General features: G+C 47.4%; 1 protein-coding gene across 5 annotated transcripts in view; it reads right to left on the bottom strand.

Annotated features, from left to right (window-relative positions):
* LOC138669636 (complement decay-accelerating factor-like) overlaps positions 1–19,194 on the bottom strand; it is a 227,758-nt gene that overhangs the window by 94,595 nt on the left and 113,969 nt on the right. For all 5 annotated transcript variants that reach the window (XM_069756294.1, XM_069756290.1, XM_069756292.1 and 2 more), the window contains exon 6: positions 9,797–9,876. In XM_069756294.1, coding sequence (XP_069612395.1) covers positions 9,797–9,876 — 80 coding nt within the window. The remainder of the gene's footprint in view (positions 1–9,796; positions 9,877–19,194) is intronic.

Genomic DNA, 19,194 nt, shown 5'->3' with positions numbered 1-19,194 from the left:
TTAGATAAAAAATAACCTAGTCATGTTTGGTGTCTATGAACTCGTAATGACCTGGAGAATCATAATGGCAGGTCAGTTTTAGCATTTAGTGAACCTAGCAAAAAAGCCAAACAAAAAACCAATGTGGGATTGCACTTTTTTTGCAATTTCACCGCACTTGGAATTTTTTTCCCGTTTTCTAGTACACGACATGCTAAAACCAATGATGTCGTTCAAAAGTACAACTCGTCCCGCAAAAAATAAGCCCTCACATGGCCAAATTGACGGAAAAAAAAAAAAGTTATGGCTCTGGGAAGGAGGGGAGCGAAAAACGAACACGGAAAAATGAAAAATCCCCCGGTCATGAAGGGGTTAAGGGGGCCATCAACCATAATGGTGCAGCATATGGGGCATATACTATGGAGCATCTTATGGGAGCCATCAACCATAATGCAGCAGCATACGAGGCATATACTATGGAGAATCTTATGGGGGCCATCAACCATAATGGAGCAGCATATGAGGCATATACTATGGAGCATCTTATGGGGGCCATCAACCATAATGGTGCAGCATAAGGGGCATATACTATGGAGCATCTTATGGGGGCCATCAACCATAATGGTGCAGCATACGGGGCATATACTATGGAGCATCTTATGGGGGCCATCAACCATAATGGAGCAGCATATGAGGCATATACTATGAAGCATCTTATGGGGGCCATCAACCTTTATGGAGCAGCGTATGGGGCATATGGATGGGAGCAGCAAATTACAGAACGGTGGCGCAGGATGGGAGCAGCACATGGCAGAACGGGTGCGCAGGTTGGGAGCAGCACATGACAGGATGGGGGCGCAGGATGGGAGCAGCACATGACAAGATTAGGGCGCAGGATGGAAGCAACACATACCAGGATGGAGACCATATACCAATATAACTGCCTGCCACCCGGGCGTAGAACGGGTTCAGTAGCATATATATATATATATATATATATATATATATATATATATATATATATATATATATATAGTGAAAAAATTGGAACAGCATCAAATTACTACCTTACAAGGCATGCAGAGCTCTCCCGACCAGCAATCCAATGGTCAAAAAGTAATAAACTCAAAAAAAGGAAAAGCAGCACAAAATAATTGAAAAAAGTGGACTTTAATGCCTGAACGGCGTGGCTTTTTTGAAAAAAAAAAAAAGAGTGAAACCACATTTTATATCCAACACATACATATCTCATTAGAAAATCATTAAATATAACTAGATGGGTATTTCCTGAAGGAACTACAGATAGTGCTTTGGAATGGTGCCCGTGCTGTCCCTGCAAGACTTTCACACTTGGGTGCCCCTCAGGCGCCGAATTGGTGGTCGGGGCCACTCGGGGGCCAATTTGGTGGTCGGGGCCACTCGGGGGCCAATTTGGTGGTCGGGGCCGCTCGGGGGCCGATTTGGTGGGCGGGGCCCCTCAGGGGCCGATTTTGTGGGCGGGGAACCTCAGGGCCGATTTGGTGGGCGGGGCCGCTCGGGGGCCGATTTGGTGGTCGCGGCCGCTCGGGGGCCGATTTGGCGGTCGGAGCCGCTCGGGGGCCGATTTGGTGGTCGGGGCCACTCGGGGGCCGATTTGGTGGTCGGGGCCACTCGGGGGCCGATTTGGTGGTCGGGCCGCTCGGGGGCCAATTTGGTGGTCGGGGCCGATTTGGTGGTCGGGGCCGCTCGGGGGCCGATTTGGTGGTCGGGGCCGCTCGGGGGCCGATTTGGTGGTCAGGGCCGCTCGGGGGCCGATTTGGTGGGCGGGGTCCCTCGGAGGGTGGGGGCACTTCAAGGACCGATTTGGTGGGCGGGGTCACTCTGTCCAATTTGGTGGGCGGGGCCCCTCAGGGTCCGATTTGGTGGGCGGGGCCCCTCAGGGTCCGATTTGGTGGGCGGGGCCCCTCAGGGTCCGATTTGGTGGGCGGGGCCCCTCAGGGTCCGATTTGGTGGGCGGGGCCCCTCAGGGTCCGATTTGGTGGGCGGGGCCCCTCAGGGTCCGATTTGGTGGGCGGGGCCCCTCAGGGTCCGATTTGGTGGGCGGGGCCCCTCAGGGTCCGATTTGGTGGGCGGGGCCCCTCAGGGTCCGATTTGGTGGGCGGGGCCCCTCAGGGTCCGATTTGGTGGGCGGGGCCCCTCAGGGTCCGATTTGGTGGGCGGGGCCCCTCAGGGTCCGATTTGGTGGGCGGGGCCCCTCAGGGTCCGATTTGGTGGGCGGGGCCCCTCAGGGTCCGATTTGGTGGGCGGGGCCCCTCAGGGTCCGATTTGGTGGGCGGGGCCCCTCAGGGTCCGATTTGGTGGGCGGGGCCCCTCAGGGTCCGATTTGGTGGGCGGGGCCCCTCAGGGTCCGATTTGGTGGGCGGGGCCCCTCAGGGTCCGATTTGGTGGGCGGGGCCCCTCAGGGTCCGATTTGGTGGGCGGGGCCCCTCAGGGTCCGATTTGGTGGGCGGGGCCCCTCAGGGTCCGATTTGGTGGGCGGGGCCCCTCAGGGTCCGATTTGGTGGGCGGGGCCGCTCGGGGGCCAATTTGGTGGTCGGGGCCGCTCGGGGGCCAATTTGGTGGTGGGAGCCGCTCGGGGGCCGATTTGGTGGTCGGGGCCGCTCGGGGGCCGATTTCGTGGTCGGGGCCCGATTTGGTGGTTGGGGCCGCTCGGGGGCCAATTTGGTGGTCGGGGCCGCTCGGGGGCCGATTTGGTGGGTGGGGGCACCTCAAGGACCGATTTGGTGGGCGGGATCACTCTGGGTCCGATTTGGTGGGCGTGGTCACTCTGGGTCCGATTTGGTGGGCGGGGCCCCTCAGGGTCCGAATTGGTGGGCGGGACCCCTCAGGGTCTGATTTGGTGGGCGGGGCCCCTCAGGGTCCGATTTGGTGGTCGGGGCCGCTTGGGGGCCGATTTGGTGGTCGGGGCCGCTCGGGGGCCGATTTGGTGGTGGGAGCTGCTCGGGTGCCAATTTGGTGGTCGGGGCCGATTTGGTGGTCGGGGCCGCTCGGGGGCCGATTTTGTGTTCGGGGCCAATCGGGGGCCGATTTGGTGGGCGGGGCCGCTCTGGGTCCGAATTGGTGGGCGGGGTCCCTCGGAGGGTGGGGGCACCTCAAAGACCGATTTGGTGGGCGGGGTCACTCTGGGTCCAATTTGGTGGGCGGGGTCACTCTGGGTCCGATTTGGTGGGCGGGGCCCCTTAGGGTCCGATTTGGTGGGCGGGGCCCCTTAGGGTCCGATTTGGTGGGCGGGGCCCCTTAGGGTCCGATTTGGTGGGCGGGGCCCCTCAGGGTCCGATTTGGTGGGCGGGGCCCCTCAGGGTCCGATTTGGTGGGCGGGGCCCCTCAGGGTCCGATTTGGTGGGCGGGGCCCCTCAGGGTCCGATTTGGTGGGCTGGGCCCCTCAGGGTCCGATTTGGTGGGCGGGGAACCTCAGGGACGATTTGGTGGGCGGGGCCACTTGGGGGCCGATTTGGTGGGCGGGGCCACTCAGGTGCCGATTTGGTTGGCGGGGCCACTCGGGATCCGATTTGGTGGGCGGGGAACCTCAGGGACGATTTGGTGGGCGGGGCCACTTGGGGGCCGATTTGGTGGGCGGGGCCACTCAGGTGCCGATTTGGTTGGCGGGGCCACTCGGGATCCGATTTGGTGGGCGGGGCCACTCAGGGTCCGAATTGGGGGCCGGGGGCGCACGCACTTTTGCACACCCGGGGCCGGGGTGCTCTTACTTTTCACCCACGGGACCGGTGGTGCACTTACTTTTCACCCACAGGATTGGGGGTGCACTTACTTTTCACACCTGGGGCCGGGGGCGCACTTTTGCACACATGGGGTCGGGGGTGTACTTTTGCACACCCGGGGCGCACTTACTTTTGCACACACGGGGCGGGGGTGCACTTACTTTTGCACATACGGGGTGGGAGTGCACTTACCTTCTGGGTCCGATTTGGTGGGCGGGGTCACTCTGGGTCTTATTTGGTGGGCGGGGTCACTCTGGGTCCTATTTGGTGGGCGGGGCCACTCGGGGTCCGATTTGGTGGGCGGGGCCACTCGGGGTCCGATTTGGTGGGCGGGGCCACTCGGGGTCCAATTTGGTGGGCGGGGCCACTCGGGGTCCAATTTGGTGGGCGGGGCCACTCGGGGTCCAATTTGGTGGGCGGGGCCACTCGGGGTCCAATTTGGTGGGCGGGGCCACTCAGGGTCCAATTTGGTGGGCGGGGCCACTCAGGGTCCAATTTGGTGGGCGGGGCCACTCGGGGGTCAGATTTGGTGGGCGGGGCCAATCGGGGTCCGATTTGGTGGGCGGGGCACCTCAGGTGCCAATTTGGTGGGCAGGTCACTTTAACCCCTTCATGACCCAGCCTATTTTGACCTTTAAGACCTTGCTGTTTTTTGCAATTCTGACCAGTGTCCCTTTATGAGGTAATAACTCAGGAACGCTTCAATGGATCCTAGCGGTTTTTTCGTGACATATTGGGCTTCATGTTAGTGGTAAATTTAGGTCAATAAATTCTGTGTTTATTTGTGATAAAAACGGAAATTTGGCGAAAATTTCGCAATTTTCACATTTTGAATTTTTAGTCTGTTAAACCAGAGAGTTATGTGACACAAAATAGTTAATAAATAACATTTCCCACATGTATACTTTGCATCAGCACAATTTTGGAAACAAATTTTTTTTTTTGCTAGGAAGTTATAAGGGTTAAAATTTGACCAGCGATTTCTCATTTTTACAACGAAATTTACAAAACCATGTTTTTAGGGACCACCTCACATTTGAAGTCAGATTGAGGGGTCTATATGGCTGAAAATACCCAAAAGTGACACCATTCTAAAAACTGCACCCCTCAAGGTGCACAAAACCACATTCAAGAAGTTTATTAACCCTTCAGGTGCTTCACAGCAGCAGAAGCAACATGGAAGGAAAAAATGAACATTTAACTTTTTAGTAACAAAAATGATATTTCAGCAACAATTTTTTTATTTTCCCAATGGTAAAAGGAGAAACTGAACCACGAAAGTTGTTGTCCAATTTGTCCTGAGTACGCTGATACCTCATATGTGGGGGTAAACCACTGTTTGGGCGCACGGCAGGGCTTGGAAGGGAAAGAGCGCCATTTGACTTTTTCAATGAAAAATTGGCTGCACTCTTTAGCGGACACCATGTCACATTTGGAGAGCCCCCGTGTGCCTAAACATTGGAGCTCCCCCACAAGTGACCCCATTTTGGAAACTGGACCCCCCCAAGGAACTTATCTTGATGCCTAGTGAGCACTTTAAACCCTCAGGTGCTTCACAAATTGATCCGTAAAAATGAAAAAGTACTTTTTTTTTTTTCACAAAAAATTTATTTTCGCCTCAATTTTTTTATTTTCACATGGGCAATAGGATAAAATGGATCATAAAATTTGTTGAGCAATTTCTCCCGAGTACGCCGATATCTCATATGTGGGGGTAAACCACTGTTTGGGCACACGGCAGGGCTCGGAAGGGAAGGCGCGCCTTTTGACTTTTTGAATGGAAAATTAGCTCCAATTGTTAGCGGACACCATGTCGCAATTGGAGAGCCCCTGTGTGCCTATGCATTGGAGCTCCCCCACAAGTGACCCCATTTAGGAAACTAGACCCCCCTAGGAACTTATCTAGATGCATACTGAGCACTTTAAACCCCCAGGTGCTTCACAGAAGTTTATAACGCAGAGCCATGAAAATAAAAAATAATTTTTCTTTCCTCAAAAATGATTTTTTAGCCTGGAATTTCCTATCATGCCAACGGTAACAGGAGAAATTGGACCATAAATGTTGTTGTCCAGTTGGTCTTGAGTACGCAGATACCCCACATGTGGGGGTAAACCACTGTTTGGGCGCACGGCAGGGCTCGGAAGGGAAGGCACGCCATTTGGCTTTTTAAATGGAAAATTAGCTCCAATCATTAGCGGACACCATGTCGCGTTTGGAGAGCCACTGTGTGCCTAAACATTGGAGATCACCCACAAATGACCCCATTTTGGAAACTAGACCCCCAAAGGAACTAATCTAGATGTGTGGTGAGCACTTTGAACCCCCAAGTGCTTCACAGATGTTTACAACGCAGAGCCGTGAAAATAAAAAATCATTTTTCTTTCCTCAAAAATGATTTTTTAGCCCGCAATTTTTTATTTTCCCAAGGGTAACAGGAGAAATTTGACACCAATATTTGTTGTCCAGTTTCTCCTGAGTACGGTGATACCCAATATGTGGGGGTAAACTACTGTTTGGGCACATGCCGGGGATCGGAAGTGAAGTAGTGAAGTTTTGAAATGCAGACTTTGATGGAATGCTCTGTGGGCGTCACGTTGTGTTTGCAGAGCCCCTGATGTGGCTAAACAGTAGAAACCCCCCACAAGTGACCCCATTTTGGAAACTAGACCCCGAAAGGAACTTATCTAGGTGTGAGGTGAGCACTTTGAACCCCCAAGTGCTTCACAGAAGTTTATAACGCAGAGTCGTGAAAATAATAAATACGTTTTTCCTCAAAAATAATTTTTTAGCCCAGAATTTTTTATTTTCCCAAGGGTTACAGGAGAAATTGGACCCCAAAAGTTGTTGTCCAGTTTCTCCTGAGTACGCGGATACCCCATGTGTGGGGGTAAACCACTGTTTGGGCACACGTCGGGGCTCAGAAGGGAAGTAGTGACTTTTGAAATGCAGACTTTGATGGAATGGTCTGCGGGCGTCACGTTGCGTTTGCAGAGCCCCTGGTGTGCCTAAACAGTAGAAACCCCCCACAAGTGACCCCATTTTGGAAACTAGACCCCCCAAGGAACTTATCTAGACATGTGGTGAGCACTTTGAACCCCCAAGTGCTTCACAGATGTTTACAACGCAGAGCCGTGAAAATAAAAAATCATTTTTCTTTCCTCAAAAATGATGTTTTAGCAAGCAATTTTTTATTTTCTCAAGGGTAACAGGAGAAATTGGACCCCAGTAATTGTTGCGCAGTTTGTCCTGACTATGCTGGTTCCCCACATGTGGGGGTAAACCACTGTTTGGGCACACGTCGGGGCTCGGAAGGGAGGGAGCACCATTTGACTTTTTGAATAAAAGATTGGCTGGAATCAATGGTGGCGCCATGTTGCGTTTGGAGACCTCCTGATGTGCCTAAACAGTGGAAACCCCTCAATTCTAACGCCAACACACCCCTAACCCTTATCCCAACTGTAGCCGTAACCCTAACCACAACCCTAACCCCAACACACCCCTAACCCTAACCACAACCCTAATTCCAACCCAACTCTAACCCTAAGGCTATGTGCCCACGTTGCAGATTCGTGTGAGATTTTTCCGCACCATTTTTGAAAAATCCGCGGGTAAAAGGCACTACGTTTTACCTGCGGATTTTCCGCGGATTTCCAGTGTTTTTTGTGCGGATTTCACCTGCGGATTCCTATTGAGGAACAGGTGTAAAACGCTGCGGAATCCGCACAAAGAATTGACATGCTGCGGAAAATACAACGCAGCGTTTCCGCGCGGTATTTTCCGCACCATGGGCACAGCGGATTTGGTTTTCCATATGTTTACATGGTACTGTAAACCTGATGGAACACTGCTGCGAATCCGCAGCGGCCAATCCGCTGCGGATCTGCAGCCAAATCCGCACCGTGTGCACATACCTTTAGAATTAGGCTATGTGCACACGGTGCGGAAAACGCTGCGGATCCGCAGCAGTTTCCCATGAGTTTACATTTCAATGTAAACCTATGGGAAACAAAAATCGCTGTACACATGCTGCGGAAAAACTGCATGGAAACGCAGCGGTTTACATGTCACTTCTTTCTGCGGATTCTACAGCAGTTTTACAACTGCTCCAATAGAAAATCGCAGTTGTAAAACCGCAGTGAAATGCACAGAAAAACCGCGGAAAAATCCACAGAGGACCAGAATACGTGTGCACATACCGTACCCTAACCCTACCCCTAACCCTAGTTCTAACTCCAACCTTAGCGGAAAAAAAAAAAATTCTTTATTTTATTATTATCCCTACCTATGGGGGACAAAGGGGGGGGGGGGGGGAGTCATTTACTGTTTTTTTTTTTATTTTGATCACTGTGATAGGTTTTATCACAGTGACCAAAATTCACATTGGAACGAATCTGCCGGCCGGAACATTTTGGAACATGGCGGCGCCCAGGAAAGAAGACGGACGGACCCCGGGAGGCTAGGTAAGTATAAGGGGGGGGGGGGGGGGGGAGATCAGGGCACGGGGGGGCGTCTGAGCACGGGGGGGGGGGTGGATCGGAGCATGGGGGGGTGGATCGGTGTGCGGGCGGGTGGATCGGTGTGCGGGCGGGTGGATCGGTGTGCGGGCGGGTGGATCGGTGTGCAGGGGGGTGGATTGGAGCACAAGGGGTGGGATTGGAGGACGGGGGAGCAGAGCACAGGACGAAGGGGAGCGGACCACAGATCGGAGGGCTGGGGGGGCGATCGGTGGGGTGGGGGCACAAAAGTGTTTCCAGCCATGGCCGATGATATTGCAGCATCGGCCATGGCTGGATTGTAATATTTCACCAGTTTTTTAGGTGAAATATTACAAATCGCTCTGATTGGCTGTTTCACTTTCAACAGCCAATCAGAGCGATCGTAGCCACGGGGGGAGGGGGGGGGTGAAGCCACACCCCCCCCCCCCCCCCGGGCTAAACTACCGCTCCCCCTGTCCCTGAAGGCCGGGTGAAATTGGAGTTAACCCTTTCACCAGGCCTGCAGGAGCCCAATCCGGCCATGACGCATGTGCTGCGTCACAGGTCGGATTGGCACGGGTTTTCATGATGCATACGCTGCGTCAAAGGTCGGGAAGGGGTTAAGAGCTGATATTATCTGGCAAAACTGTGTCTTGGTGGGGTCATGTAGAGTTCGTAGGCGTTGGCATAGTAACTGGGTCTGACTGCGCATATCAATGAGCTAATCACCCAGGTGGCAGTTGGCAGTTATTTTGAAATTACCTCAGAAATCAGCCATTATAACCTTATGGCACAATTTCCCCATTGAAATGCATTGAGACAAAATTTTCGAACGCCAATTGCACCAAAACTACAAATCCGATCGACACGAAAAATACTTAGCACACCTCTCAGGAACGCTGGCTTCGAAATGACACCTCACTGGAGTCTGTGAGTGCAGTGGTTCGGGCCGCATTAATTGCGGACTGAATAATAATAATAAGAAGAAGTTGACTACGGTGGAATAACAATATAGTGCTTTGTGCCAAAGCACTATAATAAAGTCAATAGTATTAAACAGTGTTATTGTGCATCATCAGTGTAACAGTGCAATTGTGCAAGTTACTCAGCCCATCAAACCACAGCTATTGATGGGTATTATGAATAACATACTGCGTGAAAATAATTAAAAATAGCTTAATGGCCAATTGTTATTAAAAACAAACCAGGTGTCCTTACTAACGATATTATAATCCAAGTACATTTACATACACAGCTCAGTAATGGCAGCCATGATCACGGCGTTCCCGAGTGCCTACTGCACATGTCCGGGACATCACAGTCAGGGACCCACAATGCTCTGCCCTGCAGCTGCTCAGAGTCTTCCGAGGACTATGGCGCCATGTTAGCTAGGGGCCACTTTTTTTTTTCAATTTTGTGCTGCTTTTCCTTTTTTTTGAGTATATATATATATATATATATATATATATATATATATATATATATATATATATATATATATATATATATATATATATATATATATACGGTATATAAAATATAAACGTCTAAGGAAGGCCTATTAATTTAACTGCTCAGATTACCATCACATTGAGGCAAAACATTAGTCCATTTTCCTTCTGCTTGGCATTCTCGATAACCTTTTCTGTTTGATAAACGATAACTGAAAAAATAAAAACACAGTACATGAACGTGTCAAAGTAACAGAATTTAGACATTATTTTACAAGACTAACATTGTAACTACAGTAAAGGGTTTTAAAAGGGGCTTTTAACTTACAGTACTTAAAAACAAAATAAGTCCTTAAATCTGCTAAAATTAGTATGTTACAAATATTGTTCAGGTCTTTGAAGTGCCCTGACCTTCATGTACGAGCCTTGGTCTCAGCTACACCTCTTCTGTATATGTCTAAGGCTGTGGTGGGGAACCTCAGGCCCCAGGGCAATTTACGGCCCTTGATTACCTTTTATAAGGCCCCTGGGCAGATTCTCTGGAACCACATTCTTGGGCAGGGAGGTGTATTTTGATTACAAACAGCTCATTAATTTCTTCTTGCTCTGTTAGCACACACACACACGCACGCACGTGTTCTCTACTTAACACTGAAGAGCAAGCAATGAAAGCTTACGTCCTGAAACCAGTGCCAGAGTCAGGATGTACTTTGTGGGTGGAGTTTGTACGGCCCCCGAAGGATGGTATAAATATCCAATTGGCCCTTGGCAGAAAAAAAATTCCCCACCCCCAGTCTAAGGACTCACTCAGACATCTGTCATCTGTGTATCAGTTTCTGAGTATGGAACGTGATGCATGGCCTGGCCACGAGTCTCCAAAACTTGACAGCCTCAAATGTGCCTATGAGGCTGTTAGGCTTAGGCCGGGAGACACATGGCCAAATCAAACAATCACTGTGTTGGGACCATGTTTCACAGATGTCTGAATTTGGCCTAATATCGTTGTTTTAACTCCATCATGTTCTAAGTATAGTAGTGTATATACCACATAACCCCTTCCCGCTACAGGACGTGGCACGTACAGGAGCTGGGCACACTCCACAACCATCTGTCTTTATCAGCAGCAATCAATGCTAAACGCCAATCATTGATGCTCATTGAATATCACTACATCTGTACTAGGCTGAGCTATCAAAACATAATATTTCAGCCCAAGAAAGTGATCAAAAGAAAAAACAAAACAAAAAACAATCACTTGCACAGCCCCATCAATGCAAACAAAGAGACAGGTGACAGAAAATGGCTTCTACAAACTTTCCTACAAATTTTTGAAAATTTTTCACCACCCAACAAAAAAAAAAAAAACACACCATAAGTTTGGTATAATCATATTGAACTGGAAAACCATATTGCCAGCTAATTTTTACCCCTCAAAAATGGTGGAATTGCACTTTTTTGTTCTTCATATCTCAGTACTTCCCCATTTTTTTCCCCATTATGCAGTACATTACATGGGAAATTTCAAAACTACTCAGCCAGCAAAAAACAAACATAAAACAAGTCTTTATACCATTATGTTGACAGAAAAATATAAAAACAAGTTATGGCTTCCTAGTTTGCATGATGAATACCATCACATACTGAAAAAAAAAAATTATAATATAAAAATATTATATATATATATATATATATATATATATATATATATATATATATATATATTTATACATATATAAAATAATAATAATCTGTATTTTTATATAGCGCTAACATATTCCGCAGCGCTTTACAGTTTTGCACACATTATCATCACTGTCCCCAATGGGGCTCACAATCTAGAATCCCTATCAGTATGTCTTTGGAATGTATATATATAATTGTCTAAGGGTCACTTCCGTCTGTCTGTCACGGGGATATTCATTTGTCGCGGCCTCTGTCAAAATGAAGTCATTTTTTAATTATTTCATTACATCTTTTTACTTTTGATGCTGCATAGGCATAGCATATTGCCCAGCCACGTAGTATATTGCCCAGCGATGTAGTATATTGCCCAGCGACGTAGTATACAGCACAGAGCCATGTAGTATATTGCCCAGCGACATGTAGTGTATTGCCCAGCAACGTAGTATATTGCCCAGAGACGTAGTATACAGCACAGAGCTATGTAGTATATTGCCCAGCGACGAAGTATATTGCCCAGCGACGTAGTATATTGCCCAGCGACGTAGTATATTGCCCAGCGACGTAGTATACAGCACAGAGCCATGTAGTATATTGCACAGCGACGTAGTATACAGCACAGAGCCACGTAGTATATTGCCCAGCCACGTATTATATTGCCTAGCCACGTATGTCACAGGTTAAAAAAAAAAAAAAAAAAAAACCATACTCACCTTCCGATCCGAGGGCCCCTTGTAGTTCTGTCGCCTGTGCACACGGCAGCTTCCGGTCCCAGGGTGTGATGACGTCGCGGTCACATGACCGTGACGTCATGGCAGATCCTTCTAGCGCAGGACCTGTGATGACGTCGTGGTCACATGACCGTGACGTCATGGCAGGTCCTGCTCGTGCAGGACCTGTGATGACGTCGCGGTCACATTACCGTGATGTCATGGCAGGTCCTTGTCGCATACCATCCTTAGCACTGGAACCTGACGCTTGCATGGAGCGGTCACCGGAGCGTCGCGAGGAGCGGGAAAGGTGAGTATATAATGATTTTTTTTATTATTTTTAACATTAGATCTTTTTACTATTGACGCTGCAGATGCACACAGGGTTAATAGCGGCGGTAACGGAGTGAGTTACCCGTGGCATAAGCTGGTTGGCTACTGCAGATTCAGTCTTCCCAGCCTGGTGCAGGGCTACAATTTTGTTTCTGGTGTCCTTTGACAGCTCTTTGGTCTTCACCATAGTGGAGTTTGGAGTCAGACTGTTTGAGGGTGTGCACAGGTGTCTTTTTATACTGATAACAAGTTTAAACAGGTGCCATTACTACAGGTAATGAGTGGAGGAAAGATGAGACTCTTAAAGAAGAAGTTACAGGTCTGTGAGAGCCAGAAATCTTGATTGTTTGTTTCTGACCAAATACTTATTTTCCACCATAATATGCAAAAAAAAATGATAAAAAAAACAGACAATGTGATTTTCTGGATTTTTTTTTTCTCAGTTTGTCTCCCATAGTTGAGGTCTACCTATGATGTAAATTACAGACGCCTCTCATCTTTTTAAGTGGTGTAACTTGCACTATTGCTGACTGACTAAATACTTTTTGGCCCCACTGTATATCTATATTATAACCCTGGGAGCGTCACTCTGTCCGAAGCCTATATAGACTGCGCAAGCGCCGGCGCAGTCTGGACCCCAGAGTGACGCTCCCAGGAGATCGCGGTATGCGTAAACACTGAACGCACACCGCGATCTACAAAGGAGAGGCAGGGACCGCCAGGAGGGTAAGTATATTCACCTGTCCCCCGTTCCAGCGCTGCGTGCGGCTCCGTCTCCGTGTCCCGGTCCTCTGCCTGTGACGTTCACAGTTAAGAGGGCGCGATGACGCACTTAATGCGCGCCGCCCTCTGACTAAACAGTCACAGCCAGAGGAGCCGGAAGAAGCGGCGGGCAGCGCTAGAACGGGACAAACAGGTGAGTATAGCAAGTGCTGGGGGGCCTGAGCTGGCGGCGATACCGGCACCTGACCCCCACAACGCGCCGGTGTCCCCGCCTGCTCAGGCCCCCCAGCACTCGGCGCCCAGCGACGATAGGTGAGTATGGTATTTTTTGTACGGGGGCATATACAATGCAGCATCTTATGGGGGCCATAAACCTTTATGGAGCAGTGTACGGGGGCATATAATATAGAGCATCTTATGGGGGCCATCAACCATAATGGAGCAGTGTACGGGGCATATAATATGGAGCATCTTATGGGGGCCATAAACCATAATGGAGCAGTGTACGGGGGCATATAATATGGAGCATCTTATGGGGCCATCAACCATAATGGAGCAGTGTACGGGGGCATATACTATGGAGCATCTTATGGGGGCCATAAACCTTTATGGAGCAGTGTACGGGGCATATAATATGGAGCATCTTATGGGGGCCATAAACCTTTATGGAGCAGCGTATGGGGCATATGGATGGGAGCAGCAAATTACAGAACGGTGGCGCAGGATGGGAGAAGCACATGACAACGGGGGCGCAGGATGGGAGCAGCACATGACAGAATGGGGGCGCAGGATGGGAGCAGCACATGTCAGAATGGGGGCGCAGGATGGGAGCAGCACATGACAGAAAGGGGGCGCAGGATGGGAGCAGCACATGTCAGAATGGGGGCGCAGAATAGGAGCAGCACATGTCAGAATGGGGGCGCAGAATGGGAGCAGCACATGTCAGAATGTGGGCGAAGGATGGGTGCAACACATGACAGGATGGGGGTGCAGGATGGAAGCTGCACATGACCGGATGGGGACGCAGGATGGAGCAGCACATACCAGGATGGAGACCATATACCAATATAAACGCTCGCCACCCGGGCGTAGAACGGGTTCAATGTATATATATATACACACACCCATATACATATATATATACACACATATACAGTCATGGCCAAAAGTATTAACACCCATGCAATTCTGTCAGACAATACTCAGTTTCTTCCTGAAAATGATTGCAATCACAAATTATTTGGTATTATTATCTTCATTGAATTTGTCTTAAATGAAAAAACACAAAAAGAATTGTCCTAAAGCCATATTGGATATAATTCCACACCAGACATAAAAAAGGGGTGGACAAAAGTATTCACATTATTTGAAAAATCATGTGATGCTTCCTTAATTTGTGTAATTAACAGCACCTGTAACTTACCTGTGGCACCTAACAGGTGTTTGACAATAACTAAATCACACTTGCAGCCAGTTGACATGGATTAAGGTTGACTCAACCTCTGTCCTGTGTCCTTGTGTGTACCACATTGCACATGGAGAAAAGAAAGAAGACCAAAGAACTGTCTGAGGACTTGAGAAACCAAATTGTGAGGAAGCATGAGCAATCTCAAGGCTACAAGTCCATCTCCAAAGACCTGAATGTTCCTGTGTCTACCGTGCGCCGTGTCATCAAGAAGTTTAAAGCCCATGGCACTGTGGCTAACCTCCCTAGATGTGGACGGAAAAGAAAAATTGACAAGAGATTTCAACACAAGACTGTGCGGATGTAGGATAAAGAACCTCGACTAACATCCAAACAAGTTTAAGCTGCCCTGCAGTCCGAGTGTACAACAGTGTCAACCCGTACTATCCGTCGGCATCTGAATGAAAAGGGACTGCATGGTAGGAGACCCAGGAAGAGCCCACTTTTTACCCTGAGACATAAAAAAGCCAGGCTGGAGTTTGCCAAAACATTTTGGAAGAATGTTCTCTGGTCAGATGAGACAAAAGTAGAGCTTTTTGGGCAAAGGCATCAACATAGAGTTTACAGGAGAAAAAAAGTGGCATTCAAAGAAAAGAACACGGTCCCTACAGTCAAACATGGCGGAGGTTCCCTGATGTTTTGGGGTTGCTTTGCTGCCTCTGGCACTGGACTGCTTGACCGTGTGCATGGCATTATGAAGTCTGAAGACTACCAACAAATTTTGCAGCATAATGTAGGGCCCAGTGTGAGAAAGCTGGGTCTTCCTCAGAGGTCATGCGTCTTCCAGCAGGACAATGACCCAAAACACACTTCAAAAAGCACTAGAAAATGGTTTGAGAGAAAGCACTGGAGACTTCTAAGGTGGCCAGCAATGAGTTCAGACCTGAATCCCATAGAACACCTGTGGAGAGATCTAAAACTGGCAGTTTGGAGAAGGCACCCTTCAAATATCAGGGACCTAGAGCAGTTTGCCAAAGAAGAATGGTCTAAAATTCCAGCAGAGCATTGTAAAAAACTCATTGATGGTTACCGGAAGCGGTTGGTCGCAGTTATTTTGGCTAAAGGCTGTGCAACCAAGTATTAGGCTGAGGGTGCCAATACTTTTGTCTGGCCCATTTTTGGAGTTTTGTGTGAAAAGATCAATGTTTTGCTTTTTGCTTCATTCTCTTGTGTGTTTTTTCATTTAAGACAACTTAAATGAAGATAATAATACCAAAGAATTTGTGATTCCAATCATTTTCAGGAAGAAACTGAGTATTATCTGACAGAATTGCAGGGGTGTTAATACTTTTGGCCATGACTGTACATATAAACAGTACAGACTAAAAGTTTGGACACACATTCTCATTTAAAGATTTTCCTGTATTTTCATGTCTAGGAAAACTGTACATTCACACAGAAGGCATCAAAACTATGAATTAACACATGTGGAATTATATACTTAACAAAAAAGTGTGAAACAACTGAAATGTCTGATATTCTAGGTTCTTCAAAGTAGCCACTTTTTGCTTTGATGACTGCTTTGCACACTCTTGGCATTCTCTTGATGAGCTTCAAGAGGTAGTCACCTGGAATGGTTTTCACTTCACAGGTGTGCCCTGTCAGGTTTAATAAGTGGGATTTCTTGCCTTATAAATGGGGTTGGGACCATCTGTTGTGTTGTGCAGAAGTCTGGTGGATACACAGCTGATAGTCCTACTAAATAGACTGTTAGAATTTGTATTATGGCAAGAAAAAAGCAGCTAAGTAAAGGAAAACGAGTGGCCATCTTTACTTTAACCCCTTCATGACCCAGCCTATTTGGACCTTAATGACCTGCCCGTTTTTTTGCAATTCTGACCAGTGTCCCTTTATGAGGTAACAACTCAAAAACGCTTCAACGAATCCTAGCGGTTCTGAGATTGTTTTTTCGTGACATATTGGACTTCATATACAAAAAAAACCCTGTTTGGGAGAGAAGAACAGACAAATCGCGGCGCCCTAAGTGCGTAAACACAATATTATAGTCTTTAAAGGGTGCACAATTTTATGCACTCACCTGATAAAAGACTAAAATGGCTTTAGATCGTGTATCCTCCAAATTCCCTCTGAGATACTTTTCAATATACAAGGCTTGCAGCTTGCCTCGGGTGGATCCAAGTGAGAGAGCCAGAGTGAGGGTATGTGCACACGTCCGGATTTTTAGCGTTTTTTTTGCGGAATTTCGCTATAAAAACGCTATAATTCCGCATCAAAAACGCTAAAAATATGCATCCTATCATTTAGAATGCATTCCGGATTTTCTGTGCAGATGGATGCTCATTCTTTTTGCGGATTTTTTGCGGATTTCTTTGCCAAAATGACTTTCAGGAAAAAAAAAAAAAAAGAGGCCGAAATTCCGCAAAAAATCCGCGCAAAAACCGCGAAAAATCCGCGCGGAAAAAAACGCAAATTTCTGCCAGAAATCTCCGGATTTTGTCAAGAAAAAAACCTGACGTGTGCACATAGCCTAAGGGTATGTTCACACGTTCAGGATTTCCATCCTTTTTTTTTTCAGGACAGTTTTTTTAACCCCTTTACCCCCAAGGGTGGTTTGCACGTTAATGACCGGGCCAATTTTTACAATTCTGACCACTGTCCCTTTATGAGGTTATAACTCTGGAACGCTTCAATGGATCCTGGTGATTCTGACATTGTTTTCTCGTGACATATTGTACTTCATGACAATGGTAAAAATTATTTGATAGTACCTGCGTTTATTTGTGAAAAAAACGGAAATTTGGCGAAAATTATGAAAATTTCGCAATTTTCCAACTTTGAATTTTTATGCAATTAAATCACAGAGATATGTCACACAAAATACTTAATAAGTAACATTTCCCACATGTCTACTTTACATCAGCACAATTTTGGAACCAAAATTTTTTTTTGTAAGGGAGTTATAAGGGTTAAAAGTTGACCAGCAATTTCTCATTTCTACAACACCATTTTATTTTAGGGACCACATCTCATTTGAAGTCATTTTGAGGGGTCTATATGATAGAAAATACCCAAGTGTGACACCATTCTAAAAACTACACCCCTCAAGGTGCTCAAAACCATATTCAAGAAGTTTATTAACCCTTCTGGTGCTTCACAGGAATTTTTTGAATGTTTAAATAAAAATGAACATTTAACTTTTTTTCACAAAAAATGTAATTCAGCTCCAATTTGTTTTATTTTACCAAGGGTAACAGGAGAAAATGGACCCCAAACATTGTTGTACAATTTGTCCTGAGTATGCCAATACCCCACATGTGGGGGTAAACCACTGTTTGGGCGCATGGCAGAGCTCGGAAGCGAAGGAGTGCCATTTGACTTTTCAATGCAAAATTGACTGGAATTGAGATGGGACGCCATGTTTCGTTTGGAGAGCCCCTGATGTGGCTAAACATTGAAACCCCCCACAAGTGACACCATTTTGGAAAGTAGACCCCCTAAGGAACTTATCTAGAGGTGTGGTGAGCACTTTGACCCAACAAGTGCTTCACAGAAGTTTATAATGTAGAACCGTAAAAATAAAAAATCATATTTTTTCACAAAAATTATCTTTTCGCCCCCAATTTTTTATTTTACCAAGGGTAAGAGAAGAAATTGGACCCCAAAAGTTGTTGTACAATTTGTCCTGAGTACGCTGATAGCCCATATGTGGGGGTAAACCACTGTTTGGGCGGATGGGAGAGCTCGGAAGGGAAGGAGCGCCGTTTGACTTTTCAATGCAAAATTGACAGGAATTGAGATGGGACGTCATGTTGCGTTTGCAGAGCCCCTAATGTACCTAAACAGTAGAAACCCCCCACAAGTGACACCATTTTGGAAAGTAGACCCCCTTAGGAACTTATCTAGATGTGTGCTGAGCGCTTTGACCCACCAAGGGCTTCACAGAAGTTTATAATGGAGAGCCGTAAAAATAAAACAAAAATTTTTTCCCACAAAAATTATTTTTTAGCCCCCAGTTTTGTATTTTCCCGAGGGTAAAAGGAGAAATTCGACCCCACAATTTGTTGTCCAATTTGTCCTGAGTGCGCTGATACCCCATATGTTGGGGGGAACCACTGTTTGGGCGCATGGGAGGGCTCGGAAGGGAAGGAGCTCCATTTGGAATGAGGACTTAGATGGAATGGTCTGCAGGTGTCACATTGCATTTGCAGAGCCCCTAATGTACCTAAACAGTAGAAACCTCCCACAAGTGACACCATTTTGGAAACTAGACCCCCTAAGGAACTCATCTAGATGTGTTGTGATAGCTTTGAACCCCCAAGTGTTTCACTACAGTTTGTAACGCAGAGCCGTGAAAATTAAAAAAAAAAATCTTTCCCCCCAAAATTATTTTTTAGCCCCCAGTTTTGTATTTTCCCGAGGGTAAGAGGAGAAATTCGACCCCAAAAGTTGTTGTCCAATTTGTCCTGAGTACGCTGATACCCCGTATGTTGGGGGAAACCAACGTTTGAGCGCATGGCAGAGCTCGGAAGGGAAGGAGCGCCATTTGGAATGCAGACTTAGATGGAATGGTCTGCAGACGTCACATTGCGTTTGCAGAACCCCTAATGTACCTAAACAGTAGAAACCCCCCACAAGTGACCCCATATTGGAAACTAGAC

The sequence above is a fragment of the Ranitomeya imitator genome, chromosome 3, assembly GCF_032444005.1.
Source record: "Ranitomeya imitator isolate aRanImi1 chromosome 3, aRanImi1.pri, whole genome shotgun sequence".
In the NCBI taxonomy this organism is placed as follows: domain Eukaryota; kingdom Metazoa; phylum Chordata; class Amphibia; order Anura; family Dendrobatidae; genus Ranitomeya; species Ranitomeya imitator.
This window is presented reverse-complemented; position numbering and strand designations above follow the sequence as displayed.